This window comes from Setaria viridis, chromosome 7 (assembly GCF_005286985.2).
Source record: "Setaria viridis chromosome 7, Setaria_viridis_v4.0, whole genome shotgun sequence".
NCBI classification, from domain to species: Eukaryota; Viridiplantae; Streptophyta; class Magnoliopsida; order Poales; family Poaceae; genus Setaria; species Setaria viridis.
In genome coordinates, this window is record NC_048269.2 from 21925298 (window position 1) to 21946612 (window position 21315).

The 21315-nt window shown below is 48.1% G+C and overlaps 3 protein-coding genes across 3 annotated transcripts; 2 read left to right on the forward strand and 1 right to left on the reverse strand.

Annotated features, from left to right (window-relative positions):
* The first annotated feature begins 255 nt into the window (after window positions 1–255).
* Window positions 256–1635, forward strand: LOC117862578 (glucan endo-1,3-beta-D-glucosidase). Its single transcript, XM_034746071.2, has 3 exons — window positions 256–574; window positions 967–1230; window positions 1342–1635. Exons 1-3 carry the CDS (start codon window positions 499–501, stop codon window positions 1365–1367), a joined length of 366 nt encoding a protein of 121 aa, XP_034601962.1. The 5' UTR covers window positions 256–498; the 3' UTR covers window positions 1368–1635.
* Window positions 1636–1762: 127 nt separating this feature from the next.
* Window positions 1763–2872, forward strand: LOC117862577 (uncharacterized). The gene is made up of 2 exons (XM_034746070.2): window positions 1763–1888; window positions 2005–2872. Exons 1-2 carry the CDS (start codon window positions 1835–1837, stop codon window positions 2629–2631), a joined length of 681 nt encoding a protein of 226 aa, XP_034601961.1. The 5' UTR covers window positions 1763–1834; the 3' UTR covers window positions 2632–2872.
* Window positions 2873–14565: 11693 nt separating this feature from the next.
* Window positions 14566–21315, reverse strand: LOC117863991 (amine oxidase [copper-containing] zeta, peroxisomal). The gene is made up of 12 exons (XM_034747950.2): window positions 20723–21315; window positions 18697–18806; window positions 18310–18615; window positions 17980–18092; window positions 17536–17866; window positions 17238–17453; window positions 16921–17157; window positions 16471–16656; window positions 15962–16102; window positions 15286–15554; window positions 15088–15169; window positions 14566–14955 (listed from the first exon to the last, which is right to left on the reverse strand). The coding sequence occupies exons 1-12, from the start codon at window positions 20952–20954 to the stop codon at window positions 14833–14835; spliced, it is 2346 nt and encodes a 781-aa protein (XP_034603841.1). The 5' UTR covers window positions 20955–21315; the 3' UTR covers window positions 14566–14832.

The window sequence follows — 21315 nt, forward strand, 5'->3', positions numbered from 1 at the left end:
ACAAAGTATGGGGACAGAGGAAACCACTGAACTCAAGGACCACGAGCTGGTCAACGTGGGCCAAAATGTCCTTCGTGTGTGGATCAACCAAGATTTGTGGTTTTGGGACCAGGTTCACTGCAGAGTCGGACTTGAGGTGTGAGGAGAAAGAGAACCCAGATCAGACAAGATTTGTTATCCTGCTGTGCTGAAGCACATGGTAGGTTGCCTTGGGTTGAAGCCAGAGAGGCAGAGACCTGTGTCAGTCTCAAATTCACACAGTCACTCACATGCATGGAGCATGACCATCCCAGCAAGCAAGCAGTGTCACCTACTCTACTCAACAAGGCAATCAAGCTGGCATAGTGGCATCTCCTTTTTCTTATAAACCAGCTCGCTACCCCTCCCTCTGCAGAGTTGGCCTTCGCAAGCAACCAATCTGATCGGACTCTCTTCTCGTCTTGTTGGCCTTCGCAAGCTCCCAGCTCCAGCTTGGTGCCTAGCCTGCCGCGGAGCAAGATGGGCAGAGGAGCTCAGCCGTCTGCGTCGCTCCTGCTCTTCTCTCTGGGTCTTGTGCTCCTCTGCTTCACCGCAGGTTAGCCCATGTTCATTTTTACTAGTAGATGATCCAGCACCGATTGTTCTTCTTCAACTAGCTCCTAGTTCTTCTAGCTGATGGTTTTGTCTGAGATTTCCCCCCCTCGGTTCTTGGATCTCTGAAACTGAAACCCACTTTCTGCAAGACCTTTTTCCTCCTCCTTTTCTTACCAGAAATTAATAGGAAAAAAGTTTCATGTCCTATAACTATAATGCTGTGGGCAACTAGTTCATCTAGATTTAGACTGAAAAGGGTATGCCGTTTGAGACTTTCTGTAGCGTGTCGGCGCCATCCTGGCCGGTGCCTGGCCAGCGAGGAGAGATGCCGTTGGTTGGTCCTGGTTGATAGCCAAGATCTACCTGACCTTGCCTGCTGATTTTGCTTCGCAGGCGGTATCGTCGGCGTCGCGGCGGCGCAGAAGACGTGGTGCATCGCCAAGCCGTCGGCGTCGAACGAGATCCTGGCGCAGAACCTCGACTACGCGTGCTCCCAGGTGAGCTGCGCCGTGATCCAGAAGGGCGGGCCGTGCTACTACCCGGACAGCCTCGTCTCCCGCGCCGCCGTCGCCATGAACCTCTACTACGCCTACAGCGGCCGACACCCCTGGAACTGCTACTTCAACAGCTCCGCGCTCGTCGTCCAGTCCGACCCCAGTAAGTCACTGATGAACTGATCCGGTTCCTTTGGGGCTCCGCGAGCTCTGAGATGGTGATAATCTTAATCCGTGTGTTATCTGATACCTGAATGTCACGTTTTCTTTGCAGGTTATGGATCTTGCACGTACTACTGAGACAGAGATCGCCGCCGGGGTTGCGGAGGCCGTGCAAGCTGAACCACCATTGATGCGGCTGAGAGCTCCAGCGTGCCCTCTTTGCTGATACCACCGTTGTGCCATTGTTTGTTGTTGAGGAACTGATGAGGAACGGGAGCAGATGCAGATTGCTGTGTTGTGTCGTGTCTAGTAAACTGTGATGCAGTTGACCTTTCGAGATCTTCGAACAACTCATTGATACATTTTTAATTTTAATTAACTCGAAGTTGTCACTTCAAATTTCAAACATCTGAGTCGATCGGTTCGCGCATGATTTGTTGACTCCAGCGGCCGTCCAGGCAAGCAAACAAACAAACGGTTCATTCCAATCTGGCAATTTCCAATCCAATCTCCACTCGCGTGACCTACCCGACCGCTGGCGGCAAAGGACCGACCCAGACCCACGGCGCGGCGGCGCCCCGCCTCCAGTCCCCGGCGACGGCACGATGCGGCGGCGGCCCTTCTCCCGGCACGACGGCTTCTTCGCCTCCCTCCAGCGGGTGGGTAACCCAAACGGACCCCCAAGCCGTTCTCACCTTCTCTTCTCTTCTTCAATCGCACACGAGCTGTCCTCCCTCCTCTCTGACGCCGAGAGCTCTCGTCCCCTGCTCCTCAGGTGGAAGACCGGCTGGCCGCGGAGCAGCATCAGGAGCAGAGGCAGGACCCGCCGCCGCCGCCGCCGGCGGCTCCGGCGACGGCAACGGCACGCCAACCCGACGCGTCGCCGTTCTCGGACACCATGACGACCGCGTCCCCGCTCCTCCTCCTCGACCCGGCACCGCCCAGCGCGCCCGCGAGCCGCGACAGCAGCGGCCCGGCGCTGGACTTCCTCACCGCCCACACCGAACAGGACCAACGCATCCAACAGGACGACGGCGGCGGCGGCGGCGGTGTCGTCGAGGAGGACATCGCTTGGCTCATGGCGCTGCTGGGCCTGTCGCCGCCGCCACCGCCGGACGGCGACGGCGACGACGGCACGGGCGGGTGCGACTGCAGCGGCGCCGACGGGTTCCTGGCCAGGGTCGTCGGCGTGGCCGGCCCCAAGTGCGACGGGGAGAAGCGGAGGCTGGACGCCTGGATCCGCCACTACAACCGCGGGGGAGGCGGCGGGTGCAGCCGGGAGCCCGCGAGGCTGGCGCACCTGCTGCTCGCCAGGGCCTCCAGCGACGCGGCGGCCGTTGCGTCCCCGGCCACCGTCAAGGAGTTCCTGGACCGCGATCCGCCGCGGCAGACGACGGATTAGACAGCGCGCCGCAGCCGCAGAGTCGCAGGCGTGGCATTGCATTTCTGAAAGCATTGCAGAGGCAATCACCGGATGCACCTAAAATATTGTTTACTTCGCGAATTTGGGAGGTGCCAAATTACTGTAGCAACACTGTAGCGTTTTGTTTGTATTTGTGAATTATTGTTCAAATATTGACTAATTAGGCTCAAAAGATTCGTCTCGCAAAGTACAACAAAACTGTGCAAATAGTTTTTGATTTCGTCTACATTTAGTACTCCATGCATGTACCGCAAGTTTGATGTGATGGGGAATCTTCTTTTTGCATAGTGTCAAAGTTGGGAGTTTGGAGGTAAGAGAACAAGGGCGAAAATTGGATGCGTGCCGTTAGAACATCCAAACTAAGTTGTTTTTTTGTCCGTGGGATATCATCAAAACTTGGATTTGTGCAGCACACAATGCACTCTTCGAGAGGTTGCCTGGTAAATGAACGATTTTGCCCTCGCTTCGTTTTGTGGTTGCAGTGCAGCGGTCGCTTTGCTTCCTCGGCATTTTCTGGTCTGGTCCGTCCGCGGGCATCCTAGTTCCTAGCCAGCTGCTGTGATCCACCGCACCGGGCCCGTGCAGTCCGGCACGCGCAGTGACTACCACTGACGCGTGGGCCATCCGAGCGCTGGGCCCACGCGTCAGTGGCAGTCACTGCAATGCAGTACTGCACCAGAGCAGGGTATTTCCCCGGCCGTTTTCCTGTTTCTTGCCACCCGCACCGTTGCTCGTCCCCGACGACCTCCAGCACCGGCGCCCCCGTCGCCCGGCCCCGACCTCCAGAGAGGGTGTTGCCAGAGCCCACGGGCCTTCCTGCAGCAGCCGCCGTCGGACGCCACGGCCGTCCGAGCTGCGTCCCGTCGTCGATGGCATGGTGGGGGAGAATTGTGAGCAGAGAAGGCGAGCGCGTCAATTGATTGGGAACTCACATGCAAAGGCGTGTGGGTTCGGCATCTTCGTCCCCGCCAACAAGGAGGCTGCGGACGGTGCATTGGGGAGGTCCATGGAGGGGGAAGAGACAGTGAGGGCTGACAGGTGGGACCTGCACCAAGGGTATTTTGGTCCTCTTGCCGGACACTCCCTCCTTCCCGGCCAAAAAAATAATTTTTTAATATGTACAATGTGCTGTAGGAAAATATATGATTTCACGGTATTCCATAGACTCAATCGAAGAGCAGAATATGCTCCCCACAAAACCATTAGACAAAAAATCCAATTAAGTTTTGATGTATTTTAACGCTAATTCTTGGTAGGACGTCCGATGTCCCAACAAAAAATCGGACACTCCAATCCCAGCAACCATGTTGCGGTACGAATTTTTTATGCTTACTTTTGTTGCGATATTTTCCTAAGCGCGGTATTTGTAGCCTGGTTTGAATTATACCTAGACCCACGAACTGTTTGTGATAGCTGGCAGGTGGTGACAACCTTGTCCGACCTACGTAATCCACCACGTGAGAGTGACTAGTTTCATCCGTTTTCGTAGTTGAAGTGTGCATCCCGACATAAACAAAGATCGTTAGAATAGACTTATCTCTTGGTTTATACTTTCATCCGTTGTTGCTTTACCGTAGAGGTGATTGATTGAAGAACATAAAAGTATATAGGAATTTATCTCGGTCTCATTGTCATCCCGACTAGCTATGATGTAGATATTTTTTATCAGAGAGTCCTCATGTGTCATGGTTATCACTACTATCTATTGTTACCTCCACTGAGTTGTAGTTCGTTAAGTTGTGGTACATTCAAAGGATTTATTTACCGATTGTCTACACCATTAAGTGCTTCCCCATGAAAAATATAAATATGATACTATGGAATAATCCCTGGTGAAATATTACAATGGATATTTTGTGTGCTGGTAGAATTAATCTTAGAAGCATAAGAAATACCATCAGCCATGAATAGAGTCAGGACATGAAGCCAAAGGTACACTAGTTATTATTTAATATTTTGATTCTCTGGTTGCTCATCTTGAGAAACTCTTATGGAAATACCCTTAGCGGTAGTGGCGACCGTGGTTGTGGGACGGTCCAAGCTGAAACAAGAGTTCAAATTATGTTCTATTATCCATGTTGCATATGCGCGTTTGTTGGAAACAACTTTATACATCTATATCTTTAAAATTATTTGGCCAAAACATAATAGTATTAAAATATTCTTTTCTAAAAAGTAAGATAAATAGTATTGGGTACTCACTTCCACATTTGCTTTGAGGTGGTACGGGCTTCCCACATCTGCTGCAAGTTTAACAAGTTTGAAGACACTTGCATGGTCTTGATCAGGAATGCTAAGGATGTGACAAATACAAACCATATCAGATGTTTGCACAACAAGACAACACTCGAGGGATGGAGGTTCATAGTCAATGCCAATTCTGATGGTCTTCTTGCATGTTTCCAAAACCTTTGTTTTCTCCATATGGCAGTCATCCTCACCCCAAGCATGATGTGCTGCAAATAAGGTAAAAACTAAAGCAAGGACCAAGACTCGAAGGATTTTGGCCATCATATACTAGTATGTTGTTGGTGTTACTAGATAAGTGTTCCCTCTTTGTTAGCCTACAAATGGTGAATAAAACTGATCATTTTGTATACCATGCTTGCACTACACACTTCTATTTATAGCATATGAGAAGTTAAGTCTCATTGCAAATTAATGTTGGAGAATCCTTGGAGAGATAGTACGGTACCAAAAAATCCAATCATAAAGGAAACAATAAGTCCTTAGAAATCTATCCAATCATAAAGGAAACAATAAGTCCTTAGAAATCTTCGAACCAATCAAGAACATTTATATAAAAAACTGAATCACAAAACCAAAAAATAAATGTCACGAAGTCTTGAAATCAATGTACAAGCAACATGGATACAACTCATTTAGTATTTTATCCCTATCTTAACAAAATTTCCCAGTAGCCTCCTAAACCTATATGGTTGTCTCATAAATCCCCAAACTTGTGCACTTTTCATGTAGTAAATTAAACTTCTACCTTGTCTAGCCCTCCAAATTTGCTATGTTGGTGATATGTTCGTTTCAACTAACACGGTTGCCTCTCCTAGCTCTTTGAACACAAACTTTTGATATGGAGGCTATATATATGTTCATTTCAATTCTTTCAATATTTAAAGATTAAATACAAATCGATCCCGACTACTTGCACTACTACAAAAAGATATACTTTTAGAGGGATTTTACCTTCGGTTATGGAACTCATGGTAGCCGAGTGTAGGTAGAAATCACATTGTCAGTGCGAAATCTGGACGACAAGTGAATATTTGTAGTTTTGCCGTGTGTTAGATCAGATATGGCCTAGCACACAATAACACAGGATGTATACTGGTTCGGGCAACGTGCCCTACGTCCAGTCAAGGTCGGTCGACTTTATTCCTGAGCCCAGATGCTCAAAGTTTGTAGTAGGGGTACAAATAAGAGGAGTATGAGAGGGGGTGCCTGAATCCTGACCTTGTTCTCGTCTCTGTGGAAGAGAGTGATAGGAGCTCAGACAGGCGCTAAGTGTATGTGTGTGCGAATGTCTAAGAGCACGTCTCTTGTGTCCGTCTAGAAGCGGGGGGGGGGGGGGGGGGGGGGGGGGGGGGTCCGATCCATTTTACAGTACAAGGGGACGGTCCTTACAGGTCGGGGGAGGATAAAGAGTGAGTGTACGGATGCTGCCTAGTCTTGTCGAATCCCATGTTGGTGGACACGGTATGGCTTCCGTTCTCGATCCCAGTTCTTCTCGTCAGGCCATTACGCCATAGCGGATAGGTTTACGGCGCCACTATGCAGACGTGCGCAGGGCGTGGCGTGGTACGACTCCGTGTACGGTCAGCTGACCCGGGCACCGCCTCGTTATCCGCCCCACCTGCTCCCTGGGCCCACTCCGGGTGGGCATCCCCGGTCAAGGAGATCAGTGCAAGTGGTACGGCAAGTCCCCAGTCGGGGGATTAGGTCGGGAGCACTCAGTCGGGAGTGCTCGGTCGGGAGCACTCAATCGGGTTCGGATTGTGGCCCCACCCCCGGCTGGCTCCCTCTAGTCGGGGTGTCGACCAGGCCTCCTGGTCGGAGTAGCCGGTCGGCGGCCGGATCGTGGTCTCGGCTTGGCTGGGCGTAGCTAGGCCGGCCCAGGTATACATTTGTTGTTATCCCCTTTATTGGGCTAAGCGTCGCGGGAAAGTAGTCCTGTTAGGGACCTCGAGTCTATGGACCCGTCACACATTGAGTAACATCCCCTCCAAAACCAATGGTGAAAATGGATATATACCACAACTGATAGTTCCAATTCCATTTTGTACCATCAATTGAATAAAAAAATGACAGTAATAACTGCCCACCATATTAAATTTGATTAAATTTTTTATCAAATCTCATATGTGATTCAATTCATAGGCCTCACAAGTAGCACATTCATCAAGAAGTCCATCCACACATAAAACATCAATGTAAGTTCAACCATAAAACCTCACCAATTCAAATAGTCATCTACACCTAAACATCAATCATAAAAGTTCAACATGTGGAGCCAAAATGGTGTGGCCTCCTAGATCTTGTTGACGGAATACTCATCTTGTTAAGATCATACTTGAATCTCTCATGATTTTCTTCACACTTGAAGTTCAAGCATACGTTTGTTCTTACCCATCAATAGCTATGAAGGTTTTCTTTGATCTTTTAGTCTGTAAGTGCAATCATGATTTTCTTTAAGATCAACTCATAGGAAGGTTTTACATACTTATTGTCCTTTCAATCCGGAAAATTCTACACGGAAATAGTTCTTTGCTTTAGTCTACAAAATTCTTGTTTTGATGATTTTAATAATTCTTCTTACATATCAGCAGGCACAAAGGTTTTCTTGCCGTATTTCAATCCCAAGAATCTAGAATTCCATTTCACTATAGTTCTCCTCAACATTGCGCAACATCTCATTCAAATGAGTGTGATGTCTTAGTTTTCCTCTTGCTTGTCCCTCCCACGTAGCAGCTCAAAATTACTAGATGTGCCTCCATATATGTGGCAAGCAAGGGTACGAGCCAAGCTACCATTCTAGAGGAGGCTTGTCATGGACCTGAGCATCAATGGTGGTGTTGCGGCAGCATCAGCTGGTTTATCCCGGTGACCATCATCGATCGTGTGACTTAAGGCCAATCTACAAGTATGTGCAGACCCACCAGTAAATCACTCAGACAAAATGCGTAGTGCTTTTAGTAAATTAACATGTATCCTAGTTAGCAGTTCTAGTCAATTGCCAGTTTGCCACCTAGATTTGGAATCCTATGTGTCATTTGTTGTTGGATGTCACATTGTGGTTCGTCATTTGCAGCTTGATTAGTATGGAGAGTGGTCGAACGGCTTGGTTGCTGCTTGACAAGATCATACTACTGGAAATGAAATTTCCCTGTGGGTTACCGACGCCAGTGAAATAATGTACAGACATGAAGACGCCGAATTTTCCTGGCGGCTGTTAACCGACAGAAAATAACTAATCGACAGGGAAACGGAAAACTGACAGGCAATTTCTCATTTCCCTGTCGCTGTATCCTTGTCAGTTATTCCCTGTCGGTTAACCTGTTAATCGATAGGGAAAACGTTTTCGAATTTTCCTGTCGGGATTTTGAATTTCCCTGTCGGTATTTGCACACACAGGAAAATTCAAGTTTTAAGAGCCTCATGCACCTCGTGTGATGTGATGTAACGGTGGAGGACACCTTAAGTCAGGCCAACGTCCACGCTGAAACGCATCAGTGGCGAGAGTAATCACACATACTCCCTTCGTCCAATGGTAGAGAGAATAAGAAACAAAGAAAAATATCTGAATGGATCCGGATTGACTTTTAGCAGGTTGATCTTGGGTCCTTAGGACAATACCTGACTCGATCTTAGATCTCGTGTACAAATGATTAGCACATTATCTTGTATTCCCTGTGTCAAGTGACTTGAGAATAAGGTGATCTTCCATGGATATCCCACAATCGGCATGCAACGAGATGATTCTAGAGCCGACGCGGCAGCCCTATATATTCCAGAAATCGAAGGCTACTATTAACCGATGATTGCGGATGTTTGACGTGCTGCCTTTTTACATATTGTAACGTTGACATGTTTGACTGTGCCCCATCGCGTCTCTTGCCATCTTGATACTATTTATTTTGGCTTAACTTTTCTAGTTGGACATACGTTTTACTAGATATCTAGACAAACAAATTAATTCATTTTTAACTAAGCATGTGTTCAGTTTTAGGATCAAGTGGAATGGATCGGCTCCATCCCACTTTTTGAGGTTGGGTTCAACCCATCTCATGTTTGGTTGGGAGGTTGGGTCAGATCCAGTTTTTTGTTTGGTTGAAGGGTTTAAGAGGGATGGAATGGATATCATTTTAACGGTGTTAGCAACAGCTACCAGCGGGCCCCACATGTCATTCACCCTTTTATTTCACTTTTTCCCTCGAGCTCCACCGAGCCGCCGCCGGCCAACACCCGCCCCTGTGCCTCCACCTCCGCTCAGCCCTCACCACCGGCCACCGCCAACCCCTGCCCTGCCACCTTCACCCGGTCGGGCCCCTGCTCCACCACCTCCTCTCGGTCCAGCGCCACTGGCGCCCTCCGCGGGTCCCTGCTCTGCCGCCTCCGCTCGGCCCAGCGCCGGCGGCCTCCGTTGCACCGGCAGCCCTCCCCTGCGCCGGCAGCCTCCGTTGCGCCGGCAGCCCTCCCCTGCGCCGGCGGTCTCCGTACGTCCTACGGACGGACTTGAGACGGAGATGGACAGGATGGAAGTGGGTCGAGTGCGTCCCGTCATTTTGAGCGGACACAATGAACCCGTATCTCCACAGTATATTCCCTCCTGGGTCCAACCCAACCCAAATGCATTTTCAACCAAACGCGGATCGATAGGGTCAAACCCGTTCCAACCCAGTTCGACTCCCAAACTAAACACAACCCGAATATTAACAGCATGATTAGATAATGTACACGAATTGTGTTGCATTGTCGGGCGAACAGCGTGAAGAAACAAATTAGCTTGTGTGTGTCTATATATATACATATATATATATATATATATATATGTATGTATGTATGTATGTATGTATGTATGTATGTATGTATATATATATATGCGCACACACATACACATGCACATGCATATTAGGTAGTTAGGGAACTCCCTCCGTTAGGTCGTTTTGGCTTTTCTAAGTGCATAAACGTTTGTATGCACCTATATATATACAGTGTATATCTAGATGTATATAAACATCTATGAATCTAGAAAAGCCAAAACAAACTACAATTTGAAACGGAGGGAGTATATTTTAGCCCACATGAACATATATGCATGTGTGTACTAATAAACGGGGCGCTGAACGACTCCAGAGAAATTGCGGACTCACATAAATGAAATTCCAAGGCCAGGATCTTGACAGCTTGAACCTCAAGAAGCAGAGGTAGAGGCGCATCAGCGTGGCCATGCCGAAGAACGTGACTGGCAGAGGTTCCCGTCGATCTGAAGCGGTGGACGGTTGATGACGAGGAGTTCCTCGACGCCCTTGATGGCCAGGAGGCCAGCGCGCGACCCGGGCTCGATCGTTCCCCGTCCATGTTGCTGATCAGGTGAGGTAGACGGAACGGAACGGCACGTCGTGCGCGGCGAGGATGTGTGACGGTGACCGGTGGGAGACAGCAGCGGCGATGGCGTCCGAGTCGGCGACCGGGGGGAGGTGGGCGTCGTAGAGGACGAGCAGGGGGAGAGCCAGACGGGGCGCCAGCGTTGCGCGCGGGCGCGCGGCGTCCTTGACGGGGACGCGCAAGGCGATGTCGCGGAGGAGCGCGTCGGGAAGACCGCTGACTCGGTCGACGCCGCCTCAAGCCGGCGCGCCGCCGCCGCAGCCGGAGTCGAAGAGGATGCAGAGGCGACACCGAGTCGGCGGAGACGGCCGGGGAGGGAGGGTACGGTGGATGTTGGAGAGCGTGTCGAGATGCGGGTCCGGATGCTCGTCGGAGTCGACGAGGATGCACAGGCGGCCGTCGACGCCTCGACGGACACGGCCGGGGAGGTCAGAGGGCGGTGGACGGTGGATAGCGCCCGGCTAATTAATTCCTCGAGATACGGGTCCCCACCACTTGGCCGGCCATGGTCGCCGGCGCCGGCGCCGGAAACAAACGGATCAAGCCGACGAGGTCTTTTGGTAAGAAGCGACACGAACGCGATGGAGATCGTGAGACTGTGGGTGACAGTGACACACAGCGAGTGGTAAGCGAGAGCGATGGTGGCAGCTGGCGGGTTGGTGGAGGCGTGGAGCCACGTGTCTCAGCGGGCCCATTGGTCGGTGCTTGCTAGTAATACGAGTAGGTGCTTATCACTAGCTAATCACCCAGTCATACTCTACTGCAAACTAGTGATTCCTTTCCTCTCAGAAGCGCATGGATATACGTACATTGCCCATCCATGATGGAGTAGGAGGTATAAATTGACCAAGTTTTCCGTAATTTTGAAAATTAATTCTGCCTTTGGTAGCCATTATGCTCAGTGTGCTTCTCTCCTGTACTAAGGGCGACAGTGCCAGCATCACAAAGACTCAGAGCAAATGACATGAATACGAAACTGGTGCAGATGTTTTCCTATATTTGTAGCAACTCAGGGCAGGTCTAACACACCAACATGGCTTGTAGCCTCAAACTAAAGGTTCACAATCTAAACTTAGTCAGCCACGACTGGACAGCACTTGCCTCCGTTATGCCCTTTTGTCCAAGCACTATGGAACCAAGTGTTGACTTGGGAAAAATTTACACCGCCAACAAGCGCATCCATCGAACTTCAGTAGCATTTCATATTGGTGGGAGGCAACAACCATCTATGGCCATCTATGGTATGGAACCAATTTAGTTCCCAAAGATCGTCGGTGCTCCTTCAATGGTATGACCATCTATGGCACGTGGAGCTTGTGGAAAGAGCACAATCCAAGGATTTTTGACAACGTTCACTCAACAACGCAGCAAGTGGCTGAGCGAGCTAAAGAACAGTGCGAGCGATACAAAAGGGCTTTTAGATCAACGAGACATTAGCATTTGTGGTGTCATTTTTGGCTCTTTTGTGTGAGGGGTGTTTTGGCTCCACTAGTTGAAGTTACCATTTACCACTTTACCGGCAATGAGTTCTTTTGGGATGAGGGGGGAAAAAGCTAATTTGATGGAATCTTGCCATCAAGTGATCAGCCAAAAGAAGGTAAACGGGGGAGTAGAGGGGGAATGTACTACACTGGACGCTCGCTGCCTTCCTGATTAGGCAGGTGAGAGACTAGGCCAAAACTTGAAGGGAGTGCACGAAGGAACCGACCGGGACGTGCGTTGGGTGTCGCCGCTTGACCGCCTGCATGAACCGGTGGACGGACGAGACGAGACGAGACGAGACGAAACCCTCCCTCTCCATGTCCCACTCGCCTGCCACAGGTGAGATTTTTCTCTCCTCCCTAGCTCGCTCCTCTCTTGGTCTTTTTCCGTTCATCGTACGTGATAATAATCAGTTGATGATCACCCCCCAAAACCCCCCGTCCTCGGTGCCCTACTACCTACTTTCACAAGGCGTGTTAGTTAGCTACTCTTTTTAATTGGTTGGTCATGGAGCGGATAATTTGTTGCTGCCTGGATTCATTCTGTTTGTTAAAAATACTGTTGGTGGGTTTGCAGTCATGCACGGTGCCTACTTCAAGCATGCATATTGGTTTATAGTTTACTTGGTGGTCTTGAAATTTTGTTCTTGTGTCCATCGTCTTCGTGCGGGCTCTTGATCTTTCTGCGCGATCGTGCCTTCATGGGATTTCGGGCTTCTCTTGTGTTTGCGTTCCATATTCGTTTTTGCAGCTGCTTTTTCCTAGGGCAAGCAGGCGAGTAATCAAGGATTATGGGAGCACCGCGCATGATGATTTCTCTGCGCCGTTCGTTCCTCTCGAAAAGTCTGCTGTCTCTTCCTCATATCGCATGCTCTTCTTTTGTCGTTTGTTGTTTGCTTATGAAGTTATGAGCATTAGATCTGAAGATAAAACTGTTCATGATCTCTCTTCTTTTCTGCTTCTTGGTATCTGTTTACCTTTTCCTCATCTCGCTCTCGCTTTCAGATTCTCAACCCTGTCTACTGTGTGCGTGCAGGGAAGGTGAAAGGGACAAACTTCACGGACAGCCCGGAGCTTGGCTCGCAGCCCAGTAGGCAATAAGGCATGCTTCCTTTTTCTTTTCCCCCCCTCTTATCATACCAAAACAAACATATATGTATATGGGCATAGCTGAAACTGTTAGCTCAATTCAAACTGTGCATTTATTCGACTGCGATGTGTAAGGGGGGAGACCAGATTTTTCCACTGCGGCCAAAAAGCTAGATAGCGTGCAGGGTAAGAATTTATTGAGACGATTAAAAATCGTGTTTACTTGTCCCAGAATCCTTTGTCTTTGATTTGTGAAATCCTTGTGTTTAGACATTAATTCGGGAATTCATTTCTGGTGATTTTCAGGGGAATCAGAAATGGCGGAGGGTGGTTCTTCGAGCCATGGTGGTCGCCCTAACCCCAAGTGGAAGTGGAGAGTCGTCGACAACCTGAACCTCGTCAAAATCAAGAAAGAGATGATACCTAATTTTTTGGGGAAAAGCGAGGCTGAGGCCATGCCCCAGTGGCATGAAGTTAGCGGCCCAAATTTGTTGAAAATTTGATGAATGATTCGCGTTGATATCCTCATTTGCCTGTATCTGCAGCAAAATGGACATGGAAGGGTCGACGGGATTCACTGCCGAGGACTGCATGCGCCAATTCAATAAGATGATGGAAAAGTACAAGCAGGTCGTTGATTCTGGTCAGCAACACAAGACGAGGTATCAGCCTTTCCGTGAGCTTGACGAGCTTGTCAAGCTTACCGACGCCCAGCCCCAGGTTGCATCGGGGAAAAGGGGTGTTATCGGGCGAACTCTGACGAGGAGGAGGAGGACGAGGTGCCGGCGCCGGCTGCAGCGACAGCGGTGGCGGCGGGCGTCATTCTCGTCAAGCGCCCCCGGACCAGCAGCGTTCGCCGGCAGCTCGCAGAATGTCGAGGCGGCGGCGGGACCCTCGCAGCTGGAGAACTACGAACTGCCGCCGCTGCCTCAGTAGTTGAGGATCCTCCCTGCTGAAAGCGATGACCCTTCCGTCTATCAACAAAGGATGGAACTGGTGGCAGGCGCGACGTTAATTTCTTTGTGTCAGTCTAGAACTTAGGTTATTAATGACGTATATGTGATAGCTAAATTTTGTTACGTACATTCTTATCTTATTTGAACCATGATAGGATATTTTAATGTATTTGAACTAAGTAGTCCATACGTGTCAGGCAGGCTTTAGTTATTTGTTTTGCCACAATGTTCGCAACTGAGCGTAGGGCCCATTGGCAAATAAAAAAAAATCCTGAAGCCCAACGTTCAGGTCATCTACCATGGCTCATGGCTGCCTGCCCTTCTCCCTCTTCAGAATTGATGTGCGGCCCCTCCAATCAAGAGCTGCGCCCCTCGAATCGGGGGCTCATCCTGATGTGTCGAGCTCCCCATGGCGGCAGCCCTTCCAATATTGTGCGGCTACCAACAAAATTGGCCTCCCTGAGCTCGGTTAGAATCACCGGCAGCAACTGAATTCCAACGAAAATAGCCTCCTCGGGTCTCTTCCAATCGGAATCGAAGTATTGCCGGTCGTCGAGCTCGGGGTGGTGGCAGCCTTCCGCTCGCCGACGCTCCGATCCGCGATCTCCCCGACGCTCCCTTCTATGGCGGCCTCACCTGTTGCACGCGAGTGGCCGGTGGACGACGGGGTCTGGCCAACTCCGTTGTCATCCTCGTGGTTCTGTAGAAGCATGCGTAGCGCAACCTGGAACTGCATCTAAGAAGTTGCCCTTTCGAGCAAAACACAATTTGAGAAGATATATTCTCTGTAAATTCATACTTCTCCTTGTTCGGAATCTTACAGGCCATGTAGGAAGCCTGCTTGATCGGCGAAACGATATTACAGAGAACCATGCATAGCAACACGATTATTACAGAGAACCAAACAAAACGATATTGCAGAACCAAACAAGTCACATGGCAGCGGAAACAGTTATTCCTTTTATTGGAGCAACACAATTAAATAGTAGACGAGGCAGCACCACGCCGGTTGCCACTTCGAGGAACAGCGAAGCTCACAGCTTCGAATTGAGGCCACCGGTCTGGATGTCCTTGGGCGACTCGGCTTCCTTGACGTCGGCATCGGTGGAGCTGGGAGGCACGTCGACCGCAGGCGAGCAGTTGAAGAATCCATGTGGCTGCAGGGCACAAGCATCATAAGAAACTACGGAAAGCTAGGCTAACGTCTTTATGTGAAGAAGCAACAAAGGGATCCGTTAATTAGTTCCACTGCATATGGCAGAAATGCTGAAAGGCTCGAAAGCTGTTACCATGAGCATGAAGCCGATGTGCTCCACTGGCATGACTGGCCAGTCTTCCAGCCTTGGGATATGGGTGAGCCCGAACACGTACCTGCAGATGCAGAACACAGTTTATGAGATTTTGCAATCTGTAAGCTGAACAAACAGTTCCAATTTCAGAGTACCATAAATTGCCTTCAAGAAAATGGTCTGTGATTAAGAAAGTACCAGAGAACAATGTCGGTTTCTTCCAGGGGCCTATCCTTCTTGACCCATGTAGGCAAACCCTCATGAATTCGAGGATTCTGGTTGGGAAACTCCCCTCCAGGGAACATCTCATCACTCTTGTATTGGGTGACCCAGAGATTGTGCTTCAAGAACCCAGCTCTCCTCAGAAATTTAGCCTCGGGTAAAGCCAACGGCAAGCAATTTGAACCAGGCACCAGCCTGTAACCAGTTGGCTGCCCAGTACGATTTACAGTTCGTGTGTTCCTTACCTAATAAGAATGCAAACATTATCAAACAAAATTAACAGTGTGATAGCACAAGAACAATGCGATCGGATATGTGATTTAGGCTATATTTGGGAATTGTGATGTCATCTTCAGTCATTGAAGTGATTCCATACTGGCATTTACTTGATGGAAGATTAAAAATTTCTGCAATTACTAAAGATAGCTTATACTGGCATTGGCTTGATGGTTAATAATGGTACAAATACTAAATAAAAATGCAAGACGAAGCAAATTGAATCCATTATCACAAGAGAGAGCGGCCAATACTTTCCATCTGATATTGAATAGCATGAATATAATGACTGGATACCGGATGTGCAATTTTCTGGTATCCAACCTGGCGGTAGGAATAACATAAGTTTATAACCAGAAGCAAATAGAGCTCTTACAATCCAGTGGCGCGCAGATGAAGGGTCACAATCACGCATTGCTTGCAACTCAGACTTCAGCAACTCCTCTTCAGCATAGAAAGCATTGTTGTGCACATTATGCGTGCCTGCACTTTCCACTTTGACATTAACCTCGACCACCTGTGGAAGGAGAAATTATCAATCACAAGGACTTTTGATACAATGGACATACATAGATACTGCATTCGATAAGGGCACATAAGGAAATCAGACAATGCAAGGTGGTTTTGCACGTTAAGAACTAAGAAGCATAAACTGCCATGGAATTTAAAATCACAAGTTGAACATACACCTTTTGTGCAGACTGAAGAAACTTTCATTTAATCAGTTTCGTAAAATTAGCAGCTACAAGGCCATTGCAATTTTTTTTATCTAATGTAAAGATATAATTGAATTTTATGTGGTCTCATTCAGATTGCAAAACTAGTTTTTGTGGCCGATTTGATAGGGAGAAAAGAGAATATGCAAAGGCACAGATGGCAACCCACCTGATTATGAGCCTCATTAGGTTTGCAATCGACAGCCATGTCCATACGGGCAACAAAGAAATGCTGATGAACTGGTGCATACAGACCAGGGGCAATAGTTGTGCCATATTTCCTTGATTCCCCGGGCATCAGGGCTCCTAAGCTGAGAATTCCAGTAAGCTTTACTTCTGCTTCTATTTTTCCATCCTGCAACCAAGAGGATTAACATATAATTACAACGCACAAGTAAGGTATGTCAGCAAAAGTTTGCAGCTTCAGAAGACTTTGAAGGAATCAAATTCATAGCTATATTCACTAAACCATCAGTAGACATCTTATTATTTACCAAAATTTAACTCTTTAATGCATAACTGAGCAAAATTATATAAGTAACGGACTAACGGATATCGAATCCTGTTGGTTAAATGCTACTTATTCTGACATTACAAGCGAATTCAATTATATAGTTACCTGATAGAAGTGCCAATAAAAACCATACTCATAGTTTGCAACTGTACATATAAATGAGACAGTGAGCCTCCTTGATCGCCTTACTTCTGCTAAACCAGTTCTCCAGTCTTGGTGTTTCCAGAGGATTCCATGGTCCTCCTCATGCAAACAGACACAGTTCTCAATTGTCTCAACAGCACCAGTGAAGTTTGTGAAATGCGCATCAAAATATTTTATGTAGCCCAAGCAATCACATCCCTGCACGGAAAGGTTAAAGAGTATGGTCAAAATGACATTAATAAGTCAAAGAGTATGCTGATCAAGAAAAGGCAAAGGACCTTCTTAAGAGAATGAGCATTTTTGCCAAGTCCATCTTCTCCAGCATCAAATGCATTCTTGCGATAATGTGGTTCACTTGGATCTCCATAAGGAACAACCATCTCAACAAAGCTCAGCCTATGAGCTATAGGTCGACGTCCACGGTTACCATCAACGTACGCAACCGAGTAGATAACCAAACCCTCTTTGGGGGTGAACCCAATACGGAAGTTCCACTGGGCAGCACCATCAAGCGTAATTAACTTCAAAGGCTATTGTTAATACTAGCAATTTAGACTAAAGATCGCAAACACTTACCTTCTGCCATTCCACAAAATAGCCATTGATGCGGAAACTTGGACCCTCAGGCTGATTGATAATAAGTGGTTTTACATCACTTCGGTCAACACCACCTCTTGTTTCGCCAGGAGTGTAGTTCCTCAAATGATCTGGTGGGGGGAGAGGAACCAACTTCCTATCTTCAAACTCTATCACAGTATTATTCTGCATATCAACAACGACATGAATTCCTTCCACGGGACGAGCATAACCATTCTCCATGGGGCTATCACTCTCAGTCCTGCAAAATATTAGAGGCTTGCCAAGTCTGCGACTGGGAGCATCAGCTTCGCCATAGTAGCCAGCACACCTGGCAATTTAATAGATAGAAGTTAATTTTCCGATTCTCAGTATGATAACATAAGCTGAAACTTTGCACTGTATGAAAAAATGTACACAATAAATTCCTTACGGATAGCTTACCAGGCATCTACCATAACAAGATCCATGTCGTCCACACCTCTTCTCTTCATAGCTTCAATAAATGGTGGGTAACTTTTGACAGTAGCCTCACATTCAGCATACTCCATAGCATCCTGTGAAATATAAATTTCAAACCAAATACTGAATAAGGTAAAGGTCCAAAAGAAACTTCAAAAGAATAACTTTTCAGCCAGCTGGGTTAACATGAATGTTTGAAAAATAACGAACAGGTACCATAGTGAAATAGTAACTGGTCACAACATACTATTACATGAACCAAGTGATTGGCAAAAAGGCATGCAGAAGTCTAAACGAACTTAGTAGACATACCATTGCAGGTTGAACATCGGGAACAACTTCAGCTGATATCACCTTGCCTCTGTGATGTCCACCCCTGGTAGCTGCATGCACTTCAGACAGTTCTACTATCCAAATGCTAGTCTCATTTGATTGTTTGTTGTACACAACAAGTCTGGCCCTCCTAGGAGGCAACCTGCTTGGAATAACAGCAGAACCTTTGGTTCTCGGGAGCAGTGATGGTTGGAAAGGTGGGAAGAAGTAAGCATCAGCTAACGCCACAACATTCTTATTCGGCTCCAACAACACAGCTTCAACAAAGCGCATGCTATCTCTTTCCTACAATCATAGAACTTTGCTTTTCAAATTCATATTTTTCAAGATTGTACGGAAAAGTTTATGTTTCTTCTATTGGCATACCTCAGGAGATCTTCCAGCAGCTCTTACAGTTACTACAGCAACTGCAATTTCAGCAGCAGATAATGGGTCTAAAGGGTGGCACCTCTGGGCTCTTGTCATTATTGGTATCCCTGCATATTTGTGTCCAGCAAAACATTATTTCAGTTAAGACATGGTACACATTTCAAATGGCATGTAGCCATCAAAGTTATACGCTGTCAGATTACTATGTCATACTGGAATGTCATATTGTCGTGATGAGCAATAAACTGGTATGGGGCAGTAGATGCATGTTGAACTGCTTGCACAAAACACCCTTACAATGATATCTTAAAATGTACATGGACCAATCACTAATTACAAAACCAGGAATAAGATAAGGGCAAATTATAGTATAGGTCAAGCTCTCGAAATAGATAATTTGGCAGCTCAGGAGCTCTATGCTCTCTTGTGCTTATCAGGGGGGTCAGAAGAATCAACAATGAAATAGATAAATGAATGTTGACCTCTCTCTTAGGCAAAAGATAAGAAACTCTACTGGCATGAACCCTACAGTATAAATGCAAGCTTAAAATATTGTGTAGTCAACCAGTGCCCCATGTCCTGGATTTAGACATCTAGCTACCGGTTAAAACAATTTCTAAATAGATAGAGAAAATTCTAAGGATATATGCCACAAGACAGATGGATGTTCTTCATTTGTTCTAATTGTAATGATGACAGAATCACCAACGTTATGAGCTCATTAAATAAGGCACATCGTGTTTCAACCGTTCATGCTTCAGCACCTCTGCATAATTGGTCAGCAGGAATAAATATGATGAGTTAAATGCCAAATGATTTATTTACAGAAAATCCCTGCTAACATCATTTTAAAAAGTACTATTTCAGTATTACACAGTTCCAACAAAAGGACTTTCTGTTCAGCAATTTGTTAAACATAAGAGATACGCTATCAAGAAGGATCCCTCAAATCTTTAATTATATTTTTGGTTGACACGAAAGTTCAGGTTGACGGATGTCATTTTCCCATTTTACAGATAAAAAGAACAACAATGAAGTCTACATCACTTCGAGCATCCTGTGAACCTTAAAAGGTAGCAGCATGGGCATGCTATTAGACAACGATTAAGTGATATCCTTGCGTGCACCTCACCAATTCAGAATCCCCAGAAACACTACTACTACAAGATGTGCCCACACTGCTTACCATGTGGACTGGATGAAGCAGCATGCATCAGCAGCTTATGCCAAGAGGGCATCCAGGAAAAAAGGGTAGATGCCAAAAACTCTGTTGACCCATGACTACTCAAAAAAGTTGAAAGAAAACAAACAGCAGCTGACATCATCACCAGATCGGGACATTTTTCTCACTTTCGTACCGGAAAGGCGCAAACTTCATCATCAAAGACGAAGTAAAGAAGTAAAAGCAACTTGATCACTACAACTAGTGATCAAACAAAAAGTTGGAGCACCAAAACTGTGATGGAGCACAAAAAGTCTGAACAGTAAGCTACTACATAACCGGATTACTTTGAGATTTGTGACAGCTAAGTCCCACTAGTATGGCAGCCCTATCACATCAGTCCCCCGTGTTCTAATCGTCAATAGCCAGATAAGGCAGAGGTTTGCTCTACAATATCTAATTTTCACGCCACATTTGAGATTTCTAATTAAGGACCTAAACTCGTCGTCAATCTACACAATCCGCTCGCATGCAGACGAGAACTGGGGTTGGTGCAAATATCATCCACGTATCTGATCCCACAAGAGAAGCGTCCGATCCTACGAACAGTCCGCATCCTCTGCTTGCATGCTCCCGAAATGGTGCACTCTGCGCAACCACCACCAGTAGATTGCGTTTCCCGTACTCAAACTAGAGCTCGCGAGAAATCGTGATGGACAGAAACACCACCATCGCATGCCTCAACTAATTTAAGATCCATGTACGGCGGGGCGCTTCCGTAACATTTTTCATGACCCAATCAGCCTATGATCCGAGTCGATCGAGACAGAGAGACGAGCAGAGGTGGCGATCGCGGTATACCTTTGGAGGAGGCCTTCGCGGTGGTGGGCTGGACCGCGGCGATCTCCTCGATCACGGCGCTTCCTGCGCCAGCGGCGGCCACGCGCTCACCGCCCCCCGAGGCGACGGCGACGACCTTCCCGGCAGGGGGCGCGGCGATCGCCCGCACGGGGGCGGCGGGGGCGCCACCGGCGACACGCGCGGGCGCGGCGCGGCAGCATGATGCCGGCGCCTTTTCCTTAGCTGCGGCCATTGGAGCGGGTTCGCGAGCTGACCGTGTCCGTAGTCTCCGCCTCCGCCTCCGCCTCGCCGGCTCCCACGATCTGACATGCAGCACAGGCCTGCGCCTTCCGCGCCTTGTGCCCCCTCCCCTCTCCGCCGCCGCCGCCGCCTCCTCGTGCCGCCGGGGCCCTCGCGCGCGCGTACGGGTAGGGGCTAGGGTTCCGGGAACCCTAGGGGAGGGAGCGGGGTTCTCTCCGCCCGCGAGGCGCCGCCGAGGAGGTGGGGGAAGCCGGTGGGAGACTGGAAGTTTGGAGTGGTGTGGTGGCGTGCCGTGGTGGCGGTGATGACTCGAAGGGTGGTGGTGTTGTTGGGCGTCGGGTGATTTGGAGAGC

Coding starts and splice junctions, on each gene's coding strand:
- LOC117862578 (XM_034746071.2), top strand. CDS start 499: ATGGGCAGAGGAGCTCAGCCGTCTGCGTCGCTCCTGCTCTTCTCTCTG. Junction 575..966: donor GCTCCTCTGCTTCACCGCAG/GTTAGCCCATGT, acceptor TTTGCTTCGCAG/GCGGTATCGTCGGCGTCGCG. Junction 1,231..1,341: donor CGTCGTCCAGTCCGACCCCA/GTAAGTCACTGA, acceptor TTTTCTTTGCAG/GTTATGGATCTTGCACGTAC.
- LOC117862577 (XM_034746070.2), top strand. CDS start 1,835: ATGCGGCGGCGGCCCTTCTCCCGGCACGACGGCTTCTTCGCCTCCCTC. Junction 1,889..2,004: donor TCTTCGCCTCCCTCCAGCGG/GTGGGTAACCCA, acceptor CCTGCTCCTCAG/GTGGAAGACCGGCTGGCCGC.
- LOC117863991 (XM_034747950.2), bottom strand. CDS start 20,954: ATGGCCGCAGCTAAGGAAAAGGCGCCGGCATCATGCTGCCGCGCCGCG. Junction 17,158..17,237: donor ATGCTCATTCTCTTAAGAAG/GTCCTTTGCCTT, acceptor CTTTCCGTGCAG/GGATGTGATTGCTTGGGCTA. Junction 15,555..15,961: donor CATCTGCGCGCCACTGGATT/GTAAGAGCTCTA, acceptor CATTCTTATTAG/GTAAGGAACACACGAACTGT.